The sequence below is a fragment of the Harmonia axyridis genome, chromosome 5, assembly GCF_914767665.1.
Source record: "Harmonia axyridis chromosome 5, icHarAxyr1.1, whole genome shotgun sequence".
NCBI lineage: Eukaryota > Metazoa > Arthropoda > Insecta > Coleoptera > Coccinellidae > Harmonia > Harmonia axyridis.
Window position 1 is genome coordinate 27,358,836 of NC_059505.1, and position 27,463 is coordinate 27,386,298.

General features: G+C 33.2%; 2 protein-coding genes across 18 annotated transcripts in view; one reads left to right on the top strand and one right to left on the bottom strand.

The window, feature by feature from the left end:
* The window catches only part of LOC123681141 (polypyrimidine tract-binding protein 1), a 592,501-nt gene extending 583,123 nt beyond the window's left edge, over nt 1–9,378 (top strand). For 7 of the 8 annotated variants that reach the window (XM_045619365.1, XM_045619369.1, XM_045619367.1 and 4 more), the window contains 8 exons: nt 781–960; nt 1,831–1,882; nt 1,941–2,243; nt 2,936–3,150; nt 4,236–4,269; nt 4,967–5,059; nt 5,116–5,410; nt 6,103–9,378. In XM_045619365.1, the coding sequence (XP_045475321.1) occupies nt 781–960; nt 1,831–1,882; nt 1,941–2,243; nt 2,936–3,150; nt 4,236–4,269; nt 4,967–5,059; nt 5,116–5,410; nt 6,103–6,235 (1,305 nt within the window). In that variant the 3' untranslated portion in view covers nt 6,236–9,378. The remainder of the gene's footprint in view (nt 1–780; nt 961–1,830; nt 1,883–1,940; nt 2,244–2,935; nt 3,151–4,235; nt 4,270–4,966; nt 5,060–5,115; nt 5,411–6,102) is intronic. The other variant, XM_045619364.1, reaches the window with a different exon arrangement.
* A 3,719-nt stretch (nt 9,379–13,097) lies between these two features.
* LOC123681147 (transcription factor RFX3) overlaps nt 13,098–27,463 on the bottom strand; it is a 35,007-nt gene continuing 20,641 nt past the window's right edge. For 6 of the 10 annotated variants that reach the window (XM_045619374.1, XM_045619376.1, XM_045619378.1 and 3 more), the window contains 10 exons: nt 23,720–23,819; nt 19,129–19,342; nt 17,518–17,631; nt 17,038–17,219; nt 16,660–16,956; nt 16,456–16,602; nt 15,771–15,928; nt 15,221–15,641; nt 14,747–14,906; nt 13,098–13,752 (listed from right to left, as the gene is read on the bottom strand). In XM_045619374.1, coding sequence (XP_045475330.1) covers nt 13,630–13,752; nt 14,747–14,906; nt 15,221–15,641; nt 15,771–15,928; nt 16,456–16,602; nt 16,660–16,956; nt 17,038–17,219; nt 17,518–17,631; nt 19,129–19,342; nt 23,720–23,819 — 1,916 coding nt within the window. In that variant the 3' untranslated portion in view covers nt 13,098–13,629. The remainder of the gene's footprint in view (nt 13,753–14,746; nt 14,907–15,220; nt 15,642–15,770; nt 15,929–16,455; nt 16,603–16,659; nt 16,957–17,037; nt 17,220–17,517; nt 17,632–19,128; nt 19,343–23,719; nt 23,820–27,463) is intronic. The other 4 variants (XM_045619380.1, XM_045619379.1, XM_045619382.1 and 1 more) reach the window with 3 other exon arrangements.

The following is a 27,463-nucleotide window of genomic DNA, read 5'->3' on the forward strand; positions in this document are numbered from 1 at the left end:
ATTACTGTTCGTACGGTCTGGAAATGACAACCCCGCTTCCCGTAGACCAATAATTCGACCTCTTTCAAATTCACATAGCTGGCGATAAATTCCGCGTACACATGCTCTAGGCATTTTAACAACAACTAAACATTGGATCTCCTCGAACAGCTGGTTTGTTGTAAAATTTAAAAAACTTGCACAAAAACGACTACAATATTTAAGTAACAAGTAAAAAACTTACATAAGAAAACATTCACGATTTTCTTCTCCAAATTCAATCATTGACTCTTTGCTTATATTATCTATGTTTTACCAAAAAAAAAATTAAATTTAAACAACTCCTTCTGGGGGATGCAGTTTCTTCGTCAGTTAGTATATATCACAATACGACAACGTAATCTAACCATGTTGGAGAAATGTAAAAATTGCATAATATGCTCCCTTTATTTATGTTTATTGCTCTATGGTAACGCCTAATTTCTGATAATCTGTCAATGAACCAAATATGATCAATTTCAACATCTAGATTTATATCTATGTGTCATGTGAGATTTCATTCTCATAATCTCATACCTAAAGTGAATAGACTATATAATGGTAAACGTAATTTCCATAACAAATGTACATAAAACAACACCTGTATAAAACCCTTAAAAATAAATATCTGTATGAAAACTTATAATATCTATCTTATCATATTCATATGTTTTAGAATAATAAGTTCCTCTTCGTGTATCTATACATACATATAAGGAAATGTTAACAAAGTTATTTAATGAATTATTCCTTTTATTACAGAATGCGTCAGCCCAGGCAGCTCTTCAAGCAGCTCAAGCCCTAACTGGCACCCAAAACTCGGTAAACACAACTCCTACTCCCGTAACTAATGGCCAGGATATACAGGGAGGACCTAATACAGTATTGAGAGTCATAATCGAGCATATGATCTATCCTATTAGTTTGGATATTTTACATTTGGTAAGTGAGATTTTACTAAAACAATTTACTTCGATCGAATACTCAACGCGCATCAAAATTTGTCGTATCCTTTCCGAAGAATATTCTCGTTTTACTCTAACTAACTAGAACTCAACCCCTAACGCTGTAACTTCAAGTTTCTACTCGTTATAAGTGTAAGCCATCCCGGGGTGAAGAAACGCATAGGGTAAGAACAAAGACCGTGAAATGTCCCCTTGAAATAGCCGAAAGTGGTGAAGCAAAAAACGGATGAATATCAGAAAGGGCAATGTCGCGAAACGAACGACACACTGAAGAGAACTCGCATCATTAAACATCTAGAAGGTTAGGATTTACATTTTAGGGTAGATTATGAGACAAAAATGGAGAGATCGTCAGAGGAATTCCGTAAAAGGTCAGTTGTTATAGCATCAAATTTTATTTTATATAAAATCGCATCTCCATTAAAAGGTAGACATTGTTTAGCCATACAGAAATATTTAGCTGTTCGGGAAAAAATGGAAATTGATAGGAACCGGATTCAAGCTTATTTTATTCAGAATATGAAATGTATATTTCTATACTTTTCTGATGTTATAATACCTGACGAATAAATTGTTAAAAGATACCCACATTGCATCCATCTAATTCCGCATCTCTTTTTGAGAATTGAAATTCATTTTCTTCAGTGAGTACGACCAATATAAATTTTTATTAAAGTTGTATTCAACTTGTATGAAAATTGCGGGCTACATATAAATTGCTCTAGATTCTAGAATGTACTTCATCTCACAAGTAGTAATTTGTTGATGAAGATAAGCATCTGAAACAAGCTTATCTACGACTTGCAGCTAGAATGTCGATTAATTCCGATCATTTCTCCTTTTGCAGATATTCCAGAGGTTCGGAAAAGTACTCAAAATCGTGACATTCACGAAAAACAGTAAGTTCCGTATTCAATATAAATTTTCACATGTTTATCACGAATACGTTTTTTTCAGATTCATTCCAAGCACTCATACAATATCCAGATACACAATCAGCTCAGGCAGCTAAACAGGCACTTGATGGACAAAATATCTATAACAGTTGCTGTACTCTTCGTATTGACTACTCAAAAATGTCTTCATTGAACGTGAAGTACAACAACGACAAGTCCAGGGATTACACAAATCCTAACCTTCCAACGGGAGATACAAATGATCAACTAGCATTAACGGGAGGTCTACCTGCTGGTTTAGGGACAGACATTTTACTCCTAGCCACTCAACCCAAACTGGCCAGGGAAAGACTGACAGGTGAGTGTAAGTTTTCGATTTTTATATACTAGTAAACAAGCATGTCCCTGTAATAACGGTTGATTCCGTACTGAAGACAGTACTGTTGTCATCTGAATACAGTGTTTGGAATCATAACGGAACATAAATAAAATGGGCCAACGGGTGTCGCCTTATGTTTCCTCGTTTTTCTCTCCTAAAATCAGCCTCCCACTTATTTACAAATGCACTACTTAAGCTCAAATTTCTACAGAACTATGTATCTCAACTCAAATGCTCAAACCAAATTTGATCAAAATCGAACTACTAGAACCCGAAATATAAATGTCCTGGGAATTTCACGTTTGCGAATGAGCACCCCATATCCGCAAAAACTCAGTAGAAGGCGAGATATAGAGATTCTGAAAATTTTACCGATCCATTTAAATCGGATGAAAGTTTTAGAAATTAAGGCTTTTACAAGGATTTGTGGACAGACACTCAGTCGTTCAGGAAGGTCCGAAATGCATGAAAGAAATTATGAGACCAACCAAAAATGTTTTCATTTCCAAAATTAACGAAAAATCTTACTCTACCTTCTATATTCACTATCACGAAAACCAAACGATGAATAACACTAGGTTTTATGTTAGTTTATATGAAAGGAAGGGTAATTATAATTCCTTGTTCTCTTATTTTTGTATTGGGAGTTCCTAATTCAAATATATTATTACTTTCAGACTCCATTTTGGCTGGTACTCCTGGAGTACTGAGTAATCCGTTCATGCACACCTTGGCATCCCCATTGGCAGCACCTTATGGCGGGGGAGTAGCTGGTGCATTGCCTGGCTTGGGTGGATTTGCATTAGGACAGATGGCACCTGGTTTAAGAGGTCTTACTACTCCTGGACTTGCATTAGCAACAGTTCTGCTAGTCAGTAACCTGAACGAGGAGGTTAGTATATGATTTTTGCAAATAGTGTTTTATAGCTTTAGATTACTGACAGATTCTTTAGTGGTTTTTCCTGAAGCAATGGCGTAGTGTAGCTTCGACATCTAAGCAGTCATTTTGTGAAGCTTATTTTATGTTGTCTTTGAGTTTTGGAATATTAGGTTGTGTTGTTCGTTTCTGTAACATTTCAAAGACGCTACATGACTACAAATATTTTCTCCTGAAATGTGTTTTCTTTTGTTAGTTATCAGAAAACGTAAATCATCAATTTGAATGCGAGAAATTCGGTTATGAACCAATTTACACATTTGTTCAACGATATTTAATGAAATCACCTATGAAGGATATTAGTAATAATAGCCTTGAAATTCATATGAAATTGGTACATGATGCACATTTTTTCGATGCCGATATAAATCCGTATTAATCCGTAACGAAGCACTTATCTATATCACAATAAGATAACTGAACTTGTTTCATTTTATAAGGAATTAGGTATTGTTCAACCAACATTTTGTCATATATTTTTTTTTATTGCAATTTCTAAAAATTCCCTTCGTTTTGAATTAGACTAAAACAGATTCGTTGATATACGGCAAACTATATCACATTTGAGGAAAGAATATACAGTTCAATATAACAAGCATCCTTTCACAAGATCATTCAACTGTGATGTCGATATTTTTCGTAAAGATAACTACTCAAATTTTCACACTCTCTGATGTAATACTTCGCCTTGCAACTACAGTTTGATTGAAAATTAGTTATTCAGATCAATGCTCTCCCCATTAGGCCAACAGAAGTAGGTTTCATTTTCAAAAATACAAAAATTTAAATTGAATTGTACATTCAAAATGTTCACTTGATTCTTGAAAAGTACATTATATTAATTTTTGCCAAATATTTTCCACCTTCTGAACTGTAGGGCCTATATGATGAGAATTGATTAGAACCGTGTGATTGAACCATGTACATTGATTACATACGATCTAATGCTGTTTTTTCTTTTTTTACATTTGCTGCCCCTCCGGTGGCCTACCTCTTTGTGCCACGTTACATCCTACTACATCTTCTATCTTCTTTCGTAGATGGTCACGCCTGACGCTCTCTTTACACTATTTGGTATGTTTTCACACTTAAATTAATTCAGTCGTTATGGAAACTCTGTTCTTTTAATCCTTAACAATAATGAAATTCATTTTTCAATTCAATATTAATGCAACATTCATTCACATCCTAATTATTGCTATTCAATTTCAGTCTACTTTTAACTCCTTCCTTCGAATGGCTCAATAACTAATGATTCTACATTCTGAGTGCTATACCAACAAAAATTAAAATAACAGAGTTTTAAAGCCCATTTCATCCGAAATATTCAACTACAGCTCACTAACAATTCAATATAATGTTTTTCTAAAATTTGGATGAAATGAGGTCTTATACTGTTCATTTACTTTCATTTTTCGATTCAAAACCATTTCAATTTCCATTACAATGATTTCGGTTTTTTTTTTATTTGAATTCTCATTAGGCTTAGTGCTTCAATCCATCATAAAATTTGAATTGTATTCATTATACTCTATTTCTATTAACGTAGGTCTGTTTTTACAATATTTTTTCTTTAAGTATACTGAGTTGCATGTGTTTCTTGTTTGTCAGTTTTAGACGAGAACTATAATATTCAAAATCTTCATTTCAGACCTGTCTTTTCCACATCTTTTGATGTTTTATCCAGTTAATAATTTTCTTAGTTCGTAATATTCAAGAACTGTTCAAATATTGTAACAGAGAAATAATTGTTCCATTTTTCTCCTCTCAGGTGTCTACGGCGATGTACAAAGGGTGAAGATTCTTTATAATAAGAAAGATTCAGCACTAGTTCAATTAGCAGAACCACATCAAGCACATTTAGGTAAATAATTTGGCTTCAAACAACTTATTAAATATCTAATTATTTCATCATTATAGCCATAACGCACATGGACAAGCTCAAAGTATTTGGCAAAAATATTCGAGTAATGTTGAGTAAACATCAATCGGTACAGATGCCTAAAGAAGGTCAACCTGATGCAGGTCTAACAAAAGATTATACTCAAAGTCCGTTGCATAGATTCAAGAAACCTGGATCCAAGAATTACCAGAATATATATCCTCCATCTGCGACATTACATCTCAGTAATATTCCTGCAACAATCAATGAAGAGGACATCAAGGAGGCTTTCACGAAGAATGGTTTCACAGTAAAGGCCTTCAAATTTTTCCCGTAAGTTTATCACTTATACAGATCTATTTTCTAGTGATATTACATACTTTTCCCCTAAAAAAACAGTTCAACAATCCCTCGTAATATCATTATTTTAGTTTTACATATTATGTGGAATCTGAAGAACGATGAAGAAAATCTTGCCTTATCTAGTCTCTCACCTGAGCTGAGCATCTATCATATCAACTTCAATCTTGAAATGAATATATATGTCTCCAATCCGCTTGAAACCATTGTTGAAATTTTTTTTTCCGCTGATTTAGTTGAGTTTGCACGTCATCTATCATTTATTTTTTACCGGTGTTTTATTTTTTTTTGCTTGACGAGTGGAATTTCGTGGACCGAAACTTTGAAAATGTTATATAAGACTTATTTTGAATCGATTTAATAAAAATATGCGAATATTTGAGTATTTTCAAAAGCGCCTGATGGAAAATGTAAATATAATGCGTTCAAAAATGTTTGTTTGATTGGCTGAGTGTATTTTTTCTGAAGGAATCTACTTCAAAGGCACTACAATAAATTTGGATGACTAATACCTATTTTGAGTTTCATTGATGAATTCTCGGTACTTTTTCAACATGAAATTTCTAACTGTAAAGCTCTGCTCTTAGAAGTTTATGCGAATAAGTATTGATACTAATTATTCGTTGATCTATTTCAAATTGAAATATTGTTTTATGTTCTTTCAGCAAAGACAAGAAAATGGCATTGATCCAACTGCCAAGTATGGAAGAAGCAGTGATAGCATTGATAAAAATGCACAACTACCAATTGTCAGAGTCGAATCATTTGAGGGTATCGTTTTCTAAATCGAGCATATAATGCCGTTTATGAGCTATACAGTATTCATTCCATGCCCAGATTCCTGTTGAAGGGAAAGAGGCGTATTTGTGGTAGCTAAATATGTCATACGCGCTTATTTATTTTTAATAATTATTGTTAGTATATGTTCCGGCTGTCTGACAGATTGCTTTTCAGTATCAAATTCAATGATCAGTTTGTATTCGTATTTTTTGTATGTTATAATATATTTCAATTATTTTTGAATTTTTTGTCTTAAGACTAGATTAATAAATATTGTTTGTGAAAATGCATCTTAAAGATGTTTTCCTTTTAAATAGTACTGCTTCTTTTTTAAACAATTTATTGATATTCTCATTACAATTCGTTCAGTATTTTTTTATTGAATGGCTTTAATATTTAAGGAACGTTGAAAATTAAATATTACGGATCAACTCGCCACAATGTTATTTTTTGTAAGTTTATAGGAAGTGTTATAACTACATGTTATATTAAAGGCACGTATGTAAAGGTCGCTCATAGCTTGCACAGGGGGAAGTGGTCTAGTAAACTGTTTCTTCTCTCTCGTTTTTCTACTCATTATATTCAATTATTTCGATGAATTTGAATTAACCACAGGCTGTTATATATACCTTAAGTAATCTCAGTTCCCCCTGTAGCGTGGACGTACCTGTTATATAGTATTATATGGTTAGTATTGTTAGAAATGACGGAAGAAGAAATTAATACTAAGTTAGTGTATTTGATAGACCTATAGCCAGTGATTAGTCTAGGATAACGACAGGGTGTAGCTGTACCCTAGAAATATGGACGATTTCCCTTATCTCATATTGTCTGGGAGTGACTCGTATTCTCTTTTCTTTTCAGGCAGAGTTAAACGGTTTTCGACTTTACCTGAATGCTCTTTCCTGTATATTAATTTCGAAGTCGCATAACTGTTATAAAATAACATTAACAGGTTAAGCCTTCTTTCCTTTTCTTCCTCACTCAAATTCTGTTCTGTTGGTCTGCCACTTTCAAGTTTTTGAAAAATAAAAAACAAAATGACTTGACTCAATCTTATTGAGCAGCATAACAATTTTTTCATATGAGGTTGAAATTTATTTCCTATTGAAAATAAAAACGTTAAACTTTAACCTCATCTTAAAAAAAGGTGAATGTGAATTCACACTTATCATTGGTAGCCTACTTCTTTCAAATCTTGAATTGTAAAATACGGCCTGTAATATGAATCGAATTTATATTGTTGATGTGAAGAAAGAAGAATATAAACATATATTTTTGAAATTTTAATTGATATTGATACTAGAAAAAGTTACTAAATATGTTATGCGACTTCGTCTACATTATACAATAATATGTAATTAATATATATTTCTCTATCTATATACTACTATACTCTGACAATCATAAAATCATACTATTGCAAATTGCTGAAAGAGGAAGCGTGATCTGACTTTCGGAATCTCTAATTAGAATATTGAACAATACTTGCAGCACAAGGATTGAAGGCATTTTGCTAAATCTCGAAGTCAATATCTATGATAAAATCATGTAATTGTAAATGTGTTTCGGAGATCTATTTTTTTAAAAATTATTTGTCATTTCATTATGCGCACAAGGTGTCTTTCATATTTATATCCCAGTCTTACTTCTTCATTTCATTTCTGTTTTCTTATTCAATGCAGCTCTTATTCGTCAGGAACAAATTAGATGGTAATAATACTTTTCCATAAATTAATGTTATTGGTTTTTTTAACTATTGATGACTTACATCTATGTTTGTTCCTCATTGAATTTGCCAACTATCTTTTATAATTTACTTCTACTGCTATGTTAGTTATTAGTTAGTTTAGTTCTTTTATTTTCAGCTCCCCTTCTGCCAATTCCTTCCATTTTGATTAAATTTTTTCATTCTAATTTTGAGTTTTTTTTTATTCTTCAAGTATTTTCAGGGTGATAATATTGAGAGTCATCACAAATAATGATTCTTTGGAGAATTCATGTGTAAATATTTGGTAATAAATTGACAAGGATTTGAAATTTGTAGTAGTGGGACAGGCTCAATTATGTAAATATTCAATATTATCTGCATTTACTCCATTTACTTTATAATATGTATTTGATTGACAAAAGATTAATTGTCACACACACAATTTAGAATCGGGATTTCACATTTTAGTTATAGTATGAAGTGAAATGTAGAGTATACTTATTCATTCAATTGAAAAAAGGATACTTGCTTAGAAATTAAGACAATCGCTACCAATCTCACTACTAGATTCAAACACTTGTTCAACTTTCAAGAAATTTTCATATATCATAACAATTATTTTCAACAAATTCTGCATATCGTCTCAAGTACTTGAAGAATCATTATTGTGAGATTTTTCAATTGTGTGATCGATTTCTAAGCGTGAACTGGCACACGCAAAATGAGCAAAAAAGCGCTATGGCACAGTTGCCGGACCGTGGGATCAACTTGAAACAAATCATGAAAACAATATCTATAAAAATTGCATAAAAAGGCGTATATCTCTTGCATAGCTACGTGTATTTCTAGTCTCTTACTATCTATCTGCATATTACTTATCCACTATTCAATTAGATAAACTGATTAGACTAATGTAGAATAATATATCGACTAGCTTAAACTATGGGCACAATTTGAATTATTAAAATAAACAAATGTTAACTCTTTTTGCACGTCGCAATCCTCATATAGATGATTTACAGATTGAAAACGCGTTCTTGTGGTGGCCGTTTCATATCACAAAATGAAATAGACACTTTGAGATATGTATTGTTCGAAATATTGATTGTACAAAATAATTTGTTATTTCTAAAAATGTTTGTCCTTGAATAAGTTATATTCTTTATTTTATTCTGTGATATAATAGAAAAAAGATCTAGTTGTTCTGTTTGGAAATTTCCATATCAACTTCAGGTGCCAACTGTAAGTATTAGAATAAAAAACGGAAGAGTGAACGGCCAGTTCATTTGATAAAGTTGTGTTAGAAGAATTCAAATTTAACTTAAGTTGAATTGATGACATCTATATCATGTACTCAAATACATATTATATCTATATCAAACTCAATATATTATTATGAGATTTTAGATTTATTCTTTGTGATTTTACAATAAAATATGAAGAGAGCCACGATATTTCTTTCATTGCTTACGTCAAATAAACCTTATTCAACAGATGTTTACACATGTTTCTCGTCCACTGATAAGTTCTATAGACACTAGCTCACTTCAGTCACTTATTATGTATAAGTGGATTGTGCAAATTTAGTATTCTACTAGCAGCTACAGTGAAAACTAATTGAATGTTATTGAATTATCTAAAGATTTGTATTTAACAACAAATTCAATTAAACTGATTGCAATCAAATCTTGAACTGAATATACATTCAAAGCAACCAAAATATTGAATATTGTTAAAGTCAGATAATAAAAAATCCTCTTCAAATCATTTCCAGAATAGTGTCTTAGTCAAATAGCAGCGAATAAAAGAATTGAAGCTGAACATTTTACAGTTACTCTTTCGAATTGTTATATATGGATATATTTATTTTGAGAAGTGTTTTGTTCCGTAATTTTACAACAAATTTGGAAGAGTAATTTGATTTTTGGTATTTTCCCTACCAATTATCGTTTTTTTTTAAATCTATTATTGACAGAATACTCTAAAAGTTAGATTTCCCACAATATTCTAAGTCCGAGAACGAAAATCCTATAAACGGAAGAATTCAGTGTAAAAACTTGGAATGCTCAAAGCCTCACCCCTAAGGGATCCGTAGTAAAGGTTTTGCTAACGGTCGAATGAAAAACGGCCTGAATGCCCATAAAACTCGGAATTTCAGGGCAAATTATGGAATTGAGTCCAGTCCATTCTACAACTACAACATATGTGCAGCACTTGCACCGACAACGAGAAGAGTAAAGATTTGCACATCTGTTCCCAAGACCGGCGAAAAAGTGCCTGCAATGACCCAAGAGTCCAGCGACGTTTGAAAAACGATTAGATCTAAATATCATCTTCTTCACACATTTTTAGTGGGTTGGAAATAAATTGAATAATTGTTTTCATCCCGTTCTTTTATTTCCCTAATTTGTCCTTGGCCGTGAACTACTTTAGTCACAGTATAAGGGCCAAAACCCACATTATTATGGAACTGATTTCAAAGAGTTGAGTTGAACCCTAACAGTTCATAAAATGCAAATAAACAACACAAGACTAATATTTATTCAACTGCTGTTCTTAATACAAAATACTGAAAATATAAGAATTTTACTTCCAACAGAAATGGATCTTCAAGATACAAATTATGTTATCCATAATACCTAATTATGCAAGCTTTTATATTGGCTTTTCAAGAAGCCAATTTCTAAGTTATTACACATAGGTAGGTATATGTTCAATTCAAATGTACAAAATATAATTTATATTCCTTCATCAGAGATTTTCATATCTCTTCTCTCAATTTTTCTTCTCCTTGTGCAAGCGACAAAAATCCAGTTTGCATTCTAACTTCCTTCCATTGAGAAGGATGAAAATCTGAGTTAATGTTTTTGAATCAACAACGACACAATTGATTGATCAATTAAAATATATAACACAGAATATTGATCCATTGAACAAACAGATGAGAAAACCGTTTGGTCTCCTTGTTTTCAACATCTATAAAAATACACCAATTTTTCTAGGTATACTCCTAATGATTCGGTGACAGAAATTAATTTGATCCATAATATTTCAGTAGTTTCATCAATAGGGTCGGAATTACTGAAATGAAAATTATGGTGGGAATATTATTTTACCATTACACATTGATTGGAATTTTCTGAATTATTCTGTCACTGAACATTCAAATATGTTAAATAGATTAAAACGCATTCAGCCCCTCATTTGCATCAAGCACATATATATAAATAACAACTCGAAGTTTCAACAGTAAAATACATTTAAGGTTGATAAAATACATTTCAGACATCTTGAATGTATTTAAGAACATGTATGCTACTTGTACTGCTCTTTTCAATAAATATCGATAGATTTCAAAAGATATATCTTCACATTCATTTTATGGTTTATTTTGGATTCCACCTCCTATTTTTCCAATTAAAAGTAGACCTTGATATGAAAATGCTAAAATGTATTTCACAAATAATTGCATCTCTGAAAAATCATCAGTTTCAATTTTGATCAAAAGTGTTCAAATAGAAAAATTTTTTAATATGTATGAGTATTTACTTTTTTCAAATACCTTCAGTTTCATACAAAAAAATTTGCTTCAATATAATTTATATATTCGGAAATTTAGTTCAGAAAAAAGAAGTGATATGAGAATAATCTATTTTTCATATATTCTTTACTTCCGTTATTTTGAACACTCAAAAGCAAAATACTGGTCGCCAGTGTGTAAATGCAGTAACAATGCGGTATGGATTTGGTCCATATAATATATTCATACTTGGTTAGTATGTCAAATTTTGTAAAATCGGAGACCATTTTTCTTGAATTTTCAGTGAATCCTGTCACCAAAGCAACTTTACTTTTAATCAAAAAGGATTTATGTCATTTTGGTTTATTGTCTATTCATTTGAAATTTCACAGTTGGTAATATGAATAATTTTTAGAAGATTAAACAATAAAGTATTCGTCCAAAGATGTCTGTGAAAATAAAAGATAGTTTCGAAGAAAAATTCATGAATGGAGTTTAACTTTTATTTATTCTGATGATTATTTTATATTTATGATGCGATAATGAACTGCTGTTTATGATTTATAAATTCCAAACTTCTGTTACTTGACTAATTATAAGTGGTCTGTAAACACTGCTTCAAATTTACAGACAATATACGGACCATATCCTATGTAAATTTGTTGCCACATCAATTCCTTTTAACATAATAGCAAGCTGAGGTAGTCAGAAATCAATATGCAGTACCTATTTGTATGAACTACATTTCTGCCTTAGAACTCAATTCAGATATCAATTTTCAAAACTATTGTCCACACTGAATAACTATTTAATTTTTTTTCAATTATATATGATTAGAGTGAATTCGTTGTTAGTTTTTTTTATTGTACTATTCTCATTAGTATGCAAAACATATTTTTTTGAAGTAAAAAAGTCCTAGGGTGGAATCTTGTCTTGAAAACTTTTTTGGAAAAATGAAAAAGTTTATTTTAAAGAAAACTTGTCCTGAATTCAGAAAGCTTGAAAGCTGGAAATCAACAAACTTCAACTATCAGAACTTTCAATATCCTTCAAGAAGCATATTTAATTGCAAACTGTGCTGTATATACATTTCCAACAAATAAATAAGAGTGTTCTTTTGTCAAACATTATTTGAGAAAATATAGTTATAATAATGTACATCACTGTATTATATAATTCACAATATTCCATTTGATCAATATAATAACCAACATATCCAATTGTTAACGTCTTATACCCTGTTATCTCAAAATACATACATACATTGTTGGTTGTATCTGAAGAATGGAAATTTTTTAATGAGATATTTCTTTTATCAAGGCAAGAATAAAAGAGTGATTGCGAAACTTCATACGTTTTCAGAACATAAAATCAGTCAGCTCCAAAAGTCTCAACAACCCTTTTATATCATGAATTTGGTGAAGGATGAATATCAAACATTTACTTGTACTGATTAGAGGAATATTTTTACCCTGCGTAAAACTATTTGTCTTTTAAACTACATTATTATTGGATGGATTGCACTTTTGAGCAATAAACCTTTTAATCGTTAGAAAAAATGAGTTCCAGAAACTGAACTCATTTTTTGGAACCAACCATTAATATATTTCGCTCTTTTTATAACCTTAAAACAGAAGAGAAATAAATAATAACATCAATAACATATATTGGAAAACAATAAATTAGATGAATCACAACAAAAATCAGTCACAAACTTTTCCCCAGAAGTTCTACTGATATCTAATAAATAAATATCATAAATCAATTCAATCGATAAAAACCAATTCAGAAATTCAAATTAATAAGATACATTTTATACAAGTAGAAATTCTAGAGAGTTATACAATGCAAGGAAATGGATATTCTCGCAATTTGTGCTTGCTAAGAACATGAATACCTATTTCCACATGAATAATGCTGATAGCATAAATAATTAATATTATATACATACACATCTTACAGTATACTGAGTTATTTGTCATACAAATAATTAGCATTCAACATGCTTGGTAGTTTTAAGTAATTGCACAAATAAGAAACAAAGTGGAATGAAGAAGACTGAATTAAAAGATATAACTCAGTCGGAATTAAAAAAAAAAACTGACTAATTGTGAACAAAATATGACTAAGATACACACTCATCACTGAATTCTGACGATGATTCCCACTCTTTTTGGAAAGCTAGCTAATTTTCTGTCTTTTTGTATCTGAAGGACTTTGACATCCCAATTTCGTATTGATCATTCCATTGCACAAACCATCACCAGGGAACATGCTTATGTTGTTTTGCATGATATCTTGCTTCTGAAAGATATTTAGCTCAATACTCAAATATTCTTGGGAATTTTTATAAACATGTTTGAAATTATTGAACCTATGTAGAATCTCAGTTAACAAGTTTTGTCGATTTTGGTTTACTAACTTCTTTAGTAATAATTAGGATTTGGATGAATATTAATTTTCATAACTCCATATTCTAATGCATATTTGAGACATTTTTGAGTTGAAGTGCATATTTATGTCGTTTTCTGCTTTATTGCATATTTCCAGGATAAAATTTGTTTTTAAGTATGAACAAACCATTCATACAAATGTAAATTTGTTGATCTCATCTACAGTGGCGAAGCCAGCTTTCAAGAATAGAGGATACCAAGATTTTTTAAGATTTAAGATTTCCAGATCAATTCACTTTAAATTCATGTTGAATTTTTTTGCTCAAGCAGTATTTCAGGGGGGACAGCCCCCATAACCCCCGTTCTAGCGAAGCCACTGATCATCGACCAAGAAAATAAAATTAATTTCACTTGTATTTCTGAGGCTATTTTGAAATTAGAAACCAAGAAACTGTCTTCAGAAAAAATCATACAAATTGTTGGAAATGTTTTTGATAAAGTAAATTAAATAACAGTTTTACAAAAAAAAGGTCGGCAGTTTCAGATAAAAATAATGAGTATTTCAATTTTTTTTTTTTCTTTTCCGACAAGATCTTCCAGGATGAGATAACTGCTGTTGTTCCCAGTAATTTGAATCGAACTAAATTGTATCATGTAACATGAAATGATGTTTCTCAGAATTTAATTGAAGCGATTATAGGCGTGAATTTATATTCGACAATTTATTACATCATGTCATAGAAAAGTGCAATAATAAAAAACCGTGAATTTATTGTAAATAGACTAATATATATATATAAAATGATTTAGCTAAATCAAATTAACAATTTTTTAATGCATATTTATCCAAAGCTTAATAATAATAAATAAGAATTTTTTTAAATGAACTGAAAAATTACACTTACAATTCCTTCACTTATGACCGCTATTGGAACACAGCCTGTAGCTTCAGCCACTTGATGTTCAATCAGATAAAACATATATTCATCATATAGCAAACGAATAAGATGGAAAGAACCAAAACTTGCTGCTGATCTGAGAGTTAGATCTCGGATAACCATCGAACTGAAAATAAAATCAGATTTAAAAAACTGTTGAGTGTACATTCTGTCAAGAAAATACCCAGAATTGATCATTTGAGAAATCATTTGTAAATTTTTTTTGTTACTGCGTTGGCAAATGATTGATCTCTATATTCAGGCGGAGTTTGAGGATCAACTGTCATTAAGTTTGTTTGTAGCGCTCCGTTTTTTGCATTCATTTCAAGAGTGATTTTTACAATATCAACAAACAAGAAACATTGAATTTGTATGAATAATGCCTATTTTGAGTTTCAAAGATCAATTCCGATACTTTCTTGACACAGTAACGTATAGTACCTATAAAAACTCCATTTCAACAAAAACTGTCTAGCCGCTTTAGAAAACGATGGCTTTCCTTCATAAGGCTTCAGGGCCTTTTTGACAACGACCTTGAGCCAAGATGCCCATTGCTCCAATGAATTTTGTTGCTGCAATGTCAGTTTGAAATCGCTCTCAAATCTAGCCAAGATGTCGTTCTCACACTGACACACCCACGATGCTTGTTCTCGAACACTATTGAAATCAACTCTATTCAGGTCTGCCAACATTTGGGAGATTTGAGTGGTATTGTGTAAAACGGCTCTGGCAGCCTGAGCTAGATGATTCAAAGACGTGTAACGACGAAGACTAGAGCTGAAAGCGGACACCGCAGACAGTTTAACAGACAGCATGGCAGGTGGCGCTCCACTCATAGCGCTCGTCAGCCAACTCTCAAGGTCTGTAAAGGATTCAGTAATTCAAACATGGGAAACAATTTGGATATGAAATTTGAAGTGTCCATCAACATGTAAAATATTAAGCAACACTAGTTAGTAATAAAGATTGTTTCAATAAGATGATTACTTACTTTTGGCAAAATTCCTGATCGACTGGGTTAAAGTAGCTGGAATTGGTTTGAGAACATCAGGGACTAGAACTTGTATCAAATTCTGGTAAAACATGAGGTCTACTTGTTTCATGAAGCTCTGTACTGGTTCCAACGAACACAGACTGAATAATTTCGACCTGTTGGAAAAAAAAATTCAGTATCTTCTATATTCGCTTAGTTCAAAACAGCTCCATTAAAGTACCAACACAATCTAGGGATATCCCAAAGAATTATATGGAAATCATCTTCAATTGCCGAAAATTAAAGAAAAACAGTTGCACAAAGATAATTCATGGGTTTCAATTCAATTTAACAATAATTCTGTGGACATATAAACCCCTAAATAAATAAACTTATTTTTGCTCGTGAATGTATACCAAAAGGACTTAGGTTTATTGTTGTTTCAGATTTTAACTCTTTCATAGAACATGTTTTTATTTCTTGTCTATTTGATTTCTAGTGGAACGAAAATAAGTTTATTTAAATAAGAGTTGGTTTGTCCACAGAATTATTATCAATTTGAATTAAAACCCACGCACAAGTGTTATACTTTTGTGGGAAATTGATGTTTGTTCATTCATCTATTAAGGTAGAATTTATGTACATTATTTCTTGTATCTCGAAATTAATAAACAGCATTATTATATTTCAAATTTATACACACTTGGATAAATATTTCTCTTCTTCACATTCGTCACCATTATTGTTGTATTGGGATCTCCAGAATTCTCTCCAAAGTGATTCAACAGTAGTGAATTCAAGGCTCAAAACAGCATCCAAGAAAGCTTCTAGATGCTCCCTATAAATTGATCTGAAAAGACAAATAGTTATCGAATGACAAAATAATTTTATTTTTCGAAAATCTTACTTTAGTGTGTCCACATCATCAAAGCTGCAATCATCGGGTAGCTGTTCGTTAAAAAGCATATCGGGAAAAGGAGGAATTGCGTTACTACCATCACCAAGGTAAGTTATATGTTGCGAGAGCATTAGCGAAACGGTTGCCTCAGAAGATTCGCCACTCCGTTTAAATGGTCTTATGGTAGTTTGAGGCTTTCCAGATGATGTTGAGGCCACAGACACTCGATTTCCAGAATCATCTACGTTGACCAAGGATGATCCTGGCTTTACCCTAATGCCGTAGTAATGATATTTCGAATTGCCCCTGAGAAAGACATTTGAAATTATTATGTTTTCAAAATAGAATAGGCAGAAATATTTTTTCAGGACTTTTTTTGTAATTTACCTTGTCCCGAGTCTACGAGTACGTAGACCTAAAAATACAGAACGAATTAGCTTTCCAAAAGAAGCGGCATTAACCGGTTCTAATTTATGATCGCCACAGTGCCGTAAGTAATGTGCATATAATGTCGATCTTGGTAATGACACGCCTTCTGCGGTTTCATAATTCTCAAGAAGCCATTGCACCTGAAAATTAATGAAATTTATTATACGATCAATACAAAGGATAAAAAGATCAAAGAAAGCAAAATAGGGGATATAACATAAAAAGCAAATTATTAGCAATAAACCTGAGCAACCCAACGAAAATTAATCATAATAATGCAAACTTAAGGTAATAACTAGAAAGAAGCAGTACTAATAGCAGCATAACTGATATTACTATAAGAAGGAAATTCAGTAAAATTAATAAGACACTCTAGAAAAAAAAAAGTTTAGTTACTTTGAAGAGGGAAAATGAACTAAAAGATTGTCTATCACTTACAGTAGCTGGAGAAACTCTTGTAGCATGCCCAATACCTGATCCAATGTCCTCAGTAGATACTTGACTTGAAGATTGAGAAGCATGCACAGTGGCTGTTGCCACATAAGTAGTTTCCTACACCACGTTAGTAATAAGTATAATAAAAATAACTACATATTTAAAATTCAAATAATTGATAAGACCGAATTAACAGAAGCTTGAAGTATTTAAATAGTTGAATAACTCTTCATAGTATTTGATTGACTTGGTCTTATATCACAAAATTTAGTTATTCAAAATGTAAAGTATATAACGGAGCTACTATGTCAGTCATTAAAATTAATTAAAAATTAAAATTATTCATTTTATTGTTTTTAATTGTTCCAGTGAACAAAACCATGCTAATAATAATACTCAATAGACATTTCAATTGAATTTAATGGATTTTCCTAATCACTCGTTAACCCGTTGTTGTTGACTTTAACATTAAGTTATCTACAGCTGGGATATTAAAATATACAAAGAAGGCAAAATTGAAGTTTCAGAACTTAAGAAATTTAAAGCGAATCACTTTTGCCGGCATAGTTTCAGAAATTAAGAAATTTAAAGCGAATCACTTTTGCCGGCATATTCAATTATAAACAGATACAAGACGAGTTATTTTATTCTACAAAATCAGTGCTCATTTGTGTTGTTGTAGCATGTATCTTTCCTTAATTAAATGACATAACATACTGAACGCAAATGACATATGAAATCTTAAAAAATAATATGTTGTCATTATAATAATTTCAAATTTTATCATTCCTAATGGAAAACCTTAAAGTGATATAGTTTAGTTTGTGAATTAGCAAGGTTTTTCTTTCAACATTGAGCCTTCTAAATTATTCAATTTTCAGAAATTCAGTTTTTCAGATTATGATAATCTTTGCTCCTTAGTTGGAGGTACAAACGAAAATGAGATACAAGTATTAAAGTTTGATTTTTTTTTCAAATTTCTTCTCACAGCACCTTCCCTTCATGAGATAATCCAATTTGAAGTTTTCATCATGTGATATACTAATGTTAAATGCAAATCTACAGGATGATATTTTTTCTGGAACAGTCTTTCCTCCAGAACTTTTTTTAGTACATAGTTAAAAAAAAAAAAACTTTGGTTCAGTAACACACTTTTTGGTTTCTTATATTCTTCTCTTTCTGCTACCGATTCCGAGAAAAAAATTTCAAATAATTCTCTAGTAATCGTCAGGAAAATCCAATTAATTATAAAGATCCAGTTAGAAAGATGTAATGAATAAATTATAATAATTATAAGTTTCTGTACTTATTTACCCAATCTGATTCATGCAGATTCGAAAAACTGGTATTGCCATCACAAAAAAGGAGGACTACTAGAAACACCCTCCCGAAAACAAAGCGTTTGTGGGACCAGTTTATAGGACTTTTTCCTGTCTCATTTTCCTTAATACCTTCAATTTAGGAACATCCTATATATCCTTTGAATTACAATTGTTTTCTAATTTTCCTATAAACAATATAAAAGCAGCCTAACCGTCACCATACAGATATAATTATATTATTCCCCTCCTACAATAAACCCTTTATCCCCTTAAAAAAAACGGTCTTACTTACTGCATTGCTTGTTTGGGGTGAATTTCTCGAGGTAATGAGACTTTCCGTATCCACAGCCTGTTGTACTACGTAATGACCACCGGTTGTGTAGCCCACCGTAGCCGTTGGAGCAGCAGCTCCTGTGTTCGTGGCTGCATAATACTGATTCTGTCCAGCCGAGTACAACGTACCGGATTCTCCTACCGTATAAACCGGGTACGCCCTGGAATACAACCTGATTCAGGGATAAAATTTGGTACTCGTGCAAAATGTTGGGAAAATAATAGATTGGACATGTGTTACGCCTACAATGTATCAGTCAAACAAAAATATTAACCCCGTACCATATAGACCTTAATCATATAGACCTTAACACCTGTTTTCCAGCCTATTTCTGGGCTGATTTCTGACAATTGTCTGGCATGATCATACTTTGAAGTTAGTTTTGAGGTTATGTTTATATTTTGTTCATAAAATATATTATGATATATTGATATCACATTTTCTGTATCATACAAGCAATAAACCATGAAGTGAAATTATAAAAAACGTAACATATTACTCAAGTCTAGGGCCTGGCGCACAGATGGCGCCGCCAATGGCATTCCCCTTTTTACTCATTAGTATCAAGCTCACAGTAATAAACATAGATATAGGGAGCATATGTCATTTTAAGTAAACAAATTTTGTTACCAGCATGAACTATCAAATTTGATATTAAACGCGCGGAAATCAAAACATATCGATGATACGATATTTCACTCAATTCGCGAGTTCCTCCACAAAGAACGCACTTTTTATGTCCCATAGTGAATCAACGTTTCATATCAACTCGAAATATATTGAGATGAATACCTAAATATATCAGAAATTCAGAAAACAAACTTCAAGCGCGCCAAACGACGTGAAACAACCGATGGCACTAGAAGAGCAAAAGTTGCCAAACCTTGTATTTCAGCAGGTAGATACAGAAAATAATAAATATTCTGCTTATTCGACAATTAGGAAAAATATCGGATTCCCAATATTCAAATTTGCATATTTAATCGGGAATCACTCAAATAAATATATTTCATTCAATATAATATACATTCATAACGATATACAGTCGACTCTCGTTAATTCTGAACTCAAGGGACCCTTGAAATATTACGAATTATAGAGTGTTTGAAATATCAAATGGTTCGAAATTTGTGAGAGAAAATAAATAAAACTTCGAATGATTGTGTGTTGATCAATTATTATTCATTAACTGCTATTCCATAACAATGTCAAAAGTTTAGGGTACATTCGAGTACATACTCATAATGTGAATTAATTAATCTTTCAAAAGAACTATGTTATACTGGTTTGATTCAAAGCACATAGCAGTTGCTCAATAACATTTTTCAAGAGAAAAAGTGCCTGAAATGCTTTTTCATCCCTTTCGTTTTGTAGACAGAAGCTTTGTAAGTTATCGAATGAGGTTCTTGCTTCCTCAACTGACACCTCTGACAAAGGTTCTGTTGCATCGTCCTCATCTTTATCGTTACTTTTTTCATTCGTATCTGTCGCAGATAAAATTTCGCCATCGGTTAGTGAACCTGAGACATCTTCTGAAACAACTTCATCCACTTGAGCAAAGTCAGAAAAACTCACACCGCTGATGTCAACTAATGGTTTTATTGCTGGTTGTTCATAATCCATAAGTATTGGAAGATTTTCCTGATCTTCTGTGTCAAATATGAAACTTATCAAAAACAAAGGCTCGAGTACGATGATACAAGTTTGAACTTGTCGCAAAATGTACTTACAATCTTTCCGCCTCTTTCTATCTGCTATTGTCGAATGTTGGACGCCGATCAGTTCGAATTAACGAGTCGTTTTGTTATACAGCAATGTTTTTTTCGTTCGAATTACCAAGTGCATATAAAAATGTATTGATTTAGTTCGAAATATAAAGAGATTTTGTGGGAAACGCGTGATAACTTTGAATTATAGAGAGGTTAGAATTATCGCAGGTTTGAATTAACGAGAGTCGACTGTAGAAAAATTGTGGATTTGAAAAAATATCACAATCCGATAACGTAATCTAACCATGTTAGAGACATGTAAAAATTGCGAATACTCCCTCTATCTATGTTTATTACTTTATGGTAACAAGCTTCAAAAGATGCGTGTCAATATTTCGGAACATAGAGTAAAGTCTATGGATCTAGATATTGTTTGAAGTTTGAAAAATGGAGCTTCTTGTATTGTGCGCTTCTAAGTTCCCGCTTTTTTTATGAATATGCAACTTTATTGTGAAAGTGAAATAAGTGGTTAGATGTAAAATGTAAATTAGTGCCCATTTTTAGCTACAACTTTTTCTCAACGTTCTGGTAAAGCTCGAATACTGTTACGGTAAAAGTGTTCATAGCTATCCACTAATCAGCCCTTTTGATGTCCCCATATGAGTGGAACTGCTAATGATCCAGACCATGTGCCATCGACCAGAACATGTAATAATCTAACAGCACAATATCTGAGGAATACGGCAGGTGGGGTAGGACGTTCATTTGAGCGTTTCCAGATAGGTTTCAACGGGTTTAGCAACGTGAGGCCCAGAGTTGTCATACTGACTGCTGAAGAATCACTTTACTGTTCCTCTTCTCTTATTGTTGCTGGTTTTCGCGCAGTTCTTGGCTCAATCGCTTCAATTGAAGTCGATACCATTCCCCAGTAGTGGTTTCACTCGGTTTCGACAGCTCATAATAAATAACACCGACCTGGTCCCACCAAATGCACAACATAACCTTCGCAGAATGAATATTCGGTCGAGACGACGACGTAGAAGCATGACCTGGCAGTCCCCATGACTCTCTTTTCTTTGGGTTGCTCTAATAGATCCATTCTTCATCACCCGTCACGTTGCGATGGAAACCCCTTCCTTTTTTGCAGTTGTTCACAGGCGAAAATGACGTTCAACGTTCCTTGGCTTCAATGCATAAGGAAGCCAAGTTTCCTGTTTTTGAATCATTCCCAAAGCATGTAGTCGCTTGGAAATGGCTTGGCTGGCAACTTCTAATGTTGAAGAAAGTTCTTTTTCGTTTTGGTCTGGATCCTCATGGAGCAATACCTCCAATTCAGCGTCTTCGAAGGCTATTGGCCATCCTTCGCGCGGACGGTCGTCAACCTTAAAATCACCGTCTCTGAAGCGACGGAACCAATCACGGCACGTAGTTTCACTTAGAGCAGATTCTTCATACATTTAATGGTGCTCTCGATGCGCTAGGCCGCCGTTTCATTCGAATGTAAGAAGAAAATCAACACAAAGACGATTATTTGGCACAAGAGCAGACATATTAACAGAACCAAAAGTAACACAATCACTAATGTGTTAAAACATTTTTGTCACCATATGTCTGTCCTTGGTTTATGACGTTTTGGCTATGTCAAAATCGACCAACACTGCAGTCTTCTATTGACAAACTTAGTTGCGCATCTAAGACAACACTTTTTTAAGGGAAAAAAATACTATTCATACATAGCAATGGCTTGACAAGGGTTGTCATACTCTGCTCCATCGACAACAACGGTCTAAAGGCACTCCAAGAAAAGAAATTTGGCACTAATGAAGAAGTGATAGCCGGGGTAGAAGTCTATTTCGAAATCAATGACGAATTTTTCTACAGAAAACTTAGGGGAGCAATGGACTACGTATATAATTCTTGAAGATTATTATATTGACGAATGAAGTCGAATTTTTAAGAAAAAATGTGTTTTTGTTAGTGTGGCCCGGTGTTATTGACACTGTCCATTCCAACTCAAGTTTATGTTATGTTAAACAGATAAAAATTGTTTTGGTTGACCTGCATTCCGACATTTCAAGGGAAAAAGTTCAATTGAATTTCATGCTTGACTCGAGCCTCAAAAATTGACCTGAAAGCATACGCATTTTAAGCAATTCTGTCAAGCTCAGAAATAAACAGGAAAAAGGCCTAGAATGGTTTTTTGTTTAAACAAAAACTGGTGATCCGACATGACTAGTATTATCACATAATAACTCGATAGCTAATACACAACAATTGTAGAAACCTACGGATTTAGACTGCATCGATTCGATTCTTGAACTGCTATGTCTCGAATCAGAAAAAAAATAGGTGTTGTTGAGATTTCCATCCAAATTCAGACATTTTTTTTTTTTGGTCCGAGTATCGTCGGTAAATTCAAAATGGTTTTCAATATTTCATTTAATCTGCAGAATATTACGAAATTCTGTCGTTACTTAAAAAATTCAAAAAAATCTTTATAATCTATTTCGGTTATCATTGAGCAATATTTTTTAACATCAATCAAAATGAATAATGAATATTTTAACAGAATAAAAACGTTCGAAAAAAAATTCAACGACAGCAATACATAAAGTAAATTATTTGAATCAATTAAAAAGTTAAGGCTCCAACGCGCAAGTATTTCACACATTTTTTCCCATTTTCAAAGGTCAACTGGAAAAATTTCAAATGAACTATTTCAAAGGTACACTATTAAACATAATACACCAAAATTTGACCATTAACAAGGAAAAAGATCAAAGAGAAACATAAATTGGAATAAAAGCTACATAACGAAAAAAAAATTAGACAAAACTTACATTTGTGCCTGGCCGCCCCCAGTCTGGGTGGCGTAAATCTCTGGTTCGACATACTGGATATGGTATCCCTGATGAGAGGCCACAGCGTCTCCCTCTGCAACTATACGAAAACAAAATGAGAATCTGACGGGCAAGTAGCGTCATGTGTGTTTTGATAAAAATCCGCACGTTAGACGCGCTACCTTGGTAACCCTGATGATGGCCGAATCTGCAGAACATCTTTGTGTTGCTATCACTGGTAGCGGCTATTTCCGACTGACCCGCTACCGGGGGGAAGTACCTGCACGAAAAACGCGATCGAGGGTGGAACCAAACCCCTACTTTTACGTTTACGACGAGCACATATCAATGGATTCATCCAATGGGAAAGAGGTGTATCTATATGTTCGAATGCCGACTTCGACGACCCGAGTTATGTTGTAAATAATATTTGTCGGGGTTGCATCATGGCCTTTGTGATGGAAGAACGCATTATATCACTTAGATATTACTTTATATTCGGTTTATTCAACATTTGCCTTTTCCACACAATGTCACCCCATCAATGTTGATGAATTGTTTTTTTTTGCGACGATATACACGGTTTGGTTATGAAACTTTTAGCAAATAATCAAAACAGTATGAATCTAAACATTATAAAACAAGTCGATATCTTAGGATGGTCTTAGGTCAATGCGTTCAAAAAGATGTAAAAAAAATGCTGAAAGTTAATCTGGGAGCGACAACGTTTTTCCCTCTTTTCTTCAATATAAAGTTGAAGTCTAATCAGAAACAAGAGAAAACTCTGCAAATCTTCGTCTCTGGTGTCTGCATGATATTTGTAGTTTCATTTCCACTTAGCCTTCCGTCAGAAAGAACTGCCAAAGAAAATTTTCCAGAAAATTTTATAAGGAGAATAGAATCTTGTGATCTTATGAAAGAAAAAATTCTAGAAAATATAAAATTCAAGAAAAATATTGATAGAGATATAAGTCTCGGGAAAATGAATATTTGACCGTATCATGAAGGAAGCAATATCCTTAGAAAATAAACATATGGACTGTTTTTCTGGGAGAAGATGATGTTATAGGACCTTTTGTAATTGATGGTTACTTAATGAGGAAAAATATTAGCAGACGCTATAGGATAGCATTATACCAGCTGTACAGATTTTGAATGACGATTTGAAAGAAATTTCGTTTCAGCAGAATGGATGAGCTGCTCATAATATGCCACAAAGGTGGGATTCTGGCCATAGCGATAACGGAAAACTTCCCTTCTCCAATTCTGTGGTTTTTCCGTTCATTCTTCCACATCTTGTAGAACAAACTCGTGCGAGAATATATCAGAAACGTACAGTTTTCATGGTTATATTTTATTATTATATGTTGGTACTCCGAATTTTCCGCCACGGCTTTATCTGTCAATTCATCAATTTGCCTTAAAGAAATCAGTTCTGCCAACCAACATTTTTCAATGCTAAAATCACTAAATGGTATTTATGGAAATATTTCATTAATCAATAAAAATGCAATGAATTAGAGAAAATACTCGTTCATTCAAAAACTCGCCACTTCGTAGCTCGATTTTGAATTTTGAACTCGTGGAAGAATATAAATTTCAAATAAATGATGGCTAGAAATAATCCAACCAAAAATGGCATTTTCGGAATATCGTAACGTCGGATATTATGACTATGAAAAGGAAGTTTTACGTTATCGATTCGCTATGGCTTTACAGAAAACCCACCCCAGAACTTTTCCTGGATGGCTCAAATGCACTAGAGGTACCTGCCTCGGTCGGCAAGGTCACCAGAATCGAGTTTGTTCCCAAACACGTGGTAATTGGGATGAATTCATATTTTGAGATTTTTTGCTTGCATTTTCTTTCCAAATTGATATTTATCGTCATTCAAAGCCGAGGGTAGTAGAAGCCTATGATTACTTTTGGGATGAAAACATTTTTTGGTCTGTCTGTATGTCTACCGGTCTGTGTCCGTACATCCGCATTAAGATTGAGTCGTAGATGATCCCGTACAAAATTCAGCTTTTTCCCATAAAGAAAGCGATTTTAGCATTCACAAAGGGAAATATTAGAAAGACCTGATTGTTCGATAAAAACGAGTTTCATAAATAAAGTTTGCTAAAAAAAATGTTTTCATGGGAAAAATACTGTGCAAGCAGAGTGATAAGTCTTATTCTGACTACTCCATCGACCAAAACGGTTAAAATTTGGGATGACCCTGATCAAAAGCATGTTTCTGCGAAAAAAAAAACAGGATTTTTGCGTTGATATGTGACAGTGGATTAAACATGGATTAGTCATCACTACACTCCTTGGTCAAAGAAAACGTCAACTGAAGGAAATGCATTCCTGTTTTGGGACGTGCATGTTATATTGTTCATTGACTATCTTGATAGGTGCAGAAATTAACAAAAAAAAAGTACTCAAAAGCCAAAGAGAAAATTAAATTCCACCAAGACAATGTTCCTCGTTAAACTGATTAAAACCATGGTCAAATTAAACGAATTGCGTTTGCAACTACATGACCACCCAGATCTGACACCCCAGTGATAACTGGCTTTTTGCGGAACTAAAAAAGGAAAGTAATTCAATATCACAATTTCTGTTCCCGGGACGAATCTTTCAGCAGAAAAGGTATTGAAAAGTCAGAGGAGCGTTGGAGTACATAAACCACTCTTGAAGGTGACCGACCATGTTGACGAATAAAGTCGAATTTTCAAGGTTAAATTTGTTTTTAATGATTGGGACTGGGAGTCAAATGTTACTGATGAAATTTGGTAATGGTATTCATTGGGATATTAAAGGTACCATATCAATTTAAGTTTTTTTGAATATACAGCTTGAATTGTGTAGGCGTAAATCGAAGGAGATACTTTGCCCAACCACTGGCAGAATTTCCTACACTATCAGCCTATTGGGCACAAAGGTAGCTTCCAGATACAGAGAACAAGTGTGCCAATCAACAAAAGTTTCGTTACATTCGACAGAGACTTCAGTATGCAAATTTCAAAATCCAACTCCCCTGGGAATTGCGCACCTTCATTTAATGAATCAGCCTCCTCGCAAGTTAATAACATCCACTTCGTTACCTACCGAAACTGATACCGGTCTAATTGAACCTGCGCACCCACCGCAGCTGACCGACGAGATTATTTTTCTCTATGCGCTCAGCCAAGCGGAAATGATCGCGTCTGTCCTACTTAATCCGAATCGTGCACCCTCACCTGTTTGATGTCATAATAATACAACAAGACGGCGCTATGGCAAACGTCGAGTGTCCATCACTGGAGGGGGAGATCATGTTATTGTGTATCATCTATTATTCGGACGCGGAGATAGCGGAGAACGAAAGGACGCTTATTACATGACGCACCTTTAATCCGACGCTCAGGTGGCGCACACTTGCGCACGTGTTCGCAACAAGTTCGCCATGGTGTTGTGTACCTTGTATTTTTGTTGGATCCTGATATGGAGTGTCCATACAAGGAACAGAGAAGGATCTCTTATCTAGTGCTTGACAATTTTTGGGAAATTTTTTATTATAGCTATTAATATAACGGAAATCTTATGAGATTTACAATATGCGAGAACGTTGTATTTTCAGCTTTATCGTATCATCAAGGATTTCGATAGTGAACCAAATCAAGGGGGCCTTTCTTTCTCCAAGTCTTTTAGTTTTCGAAATGCTATCAGTGAGCATCGAATTTGGGACACCTATTAGATTTGCTTCCTGAAAAGTCC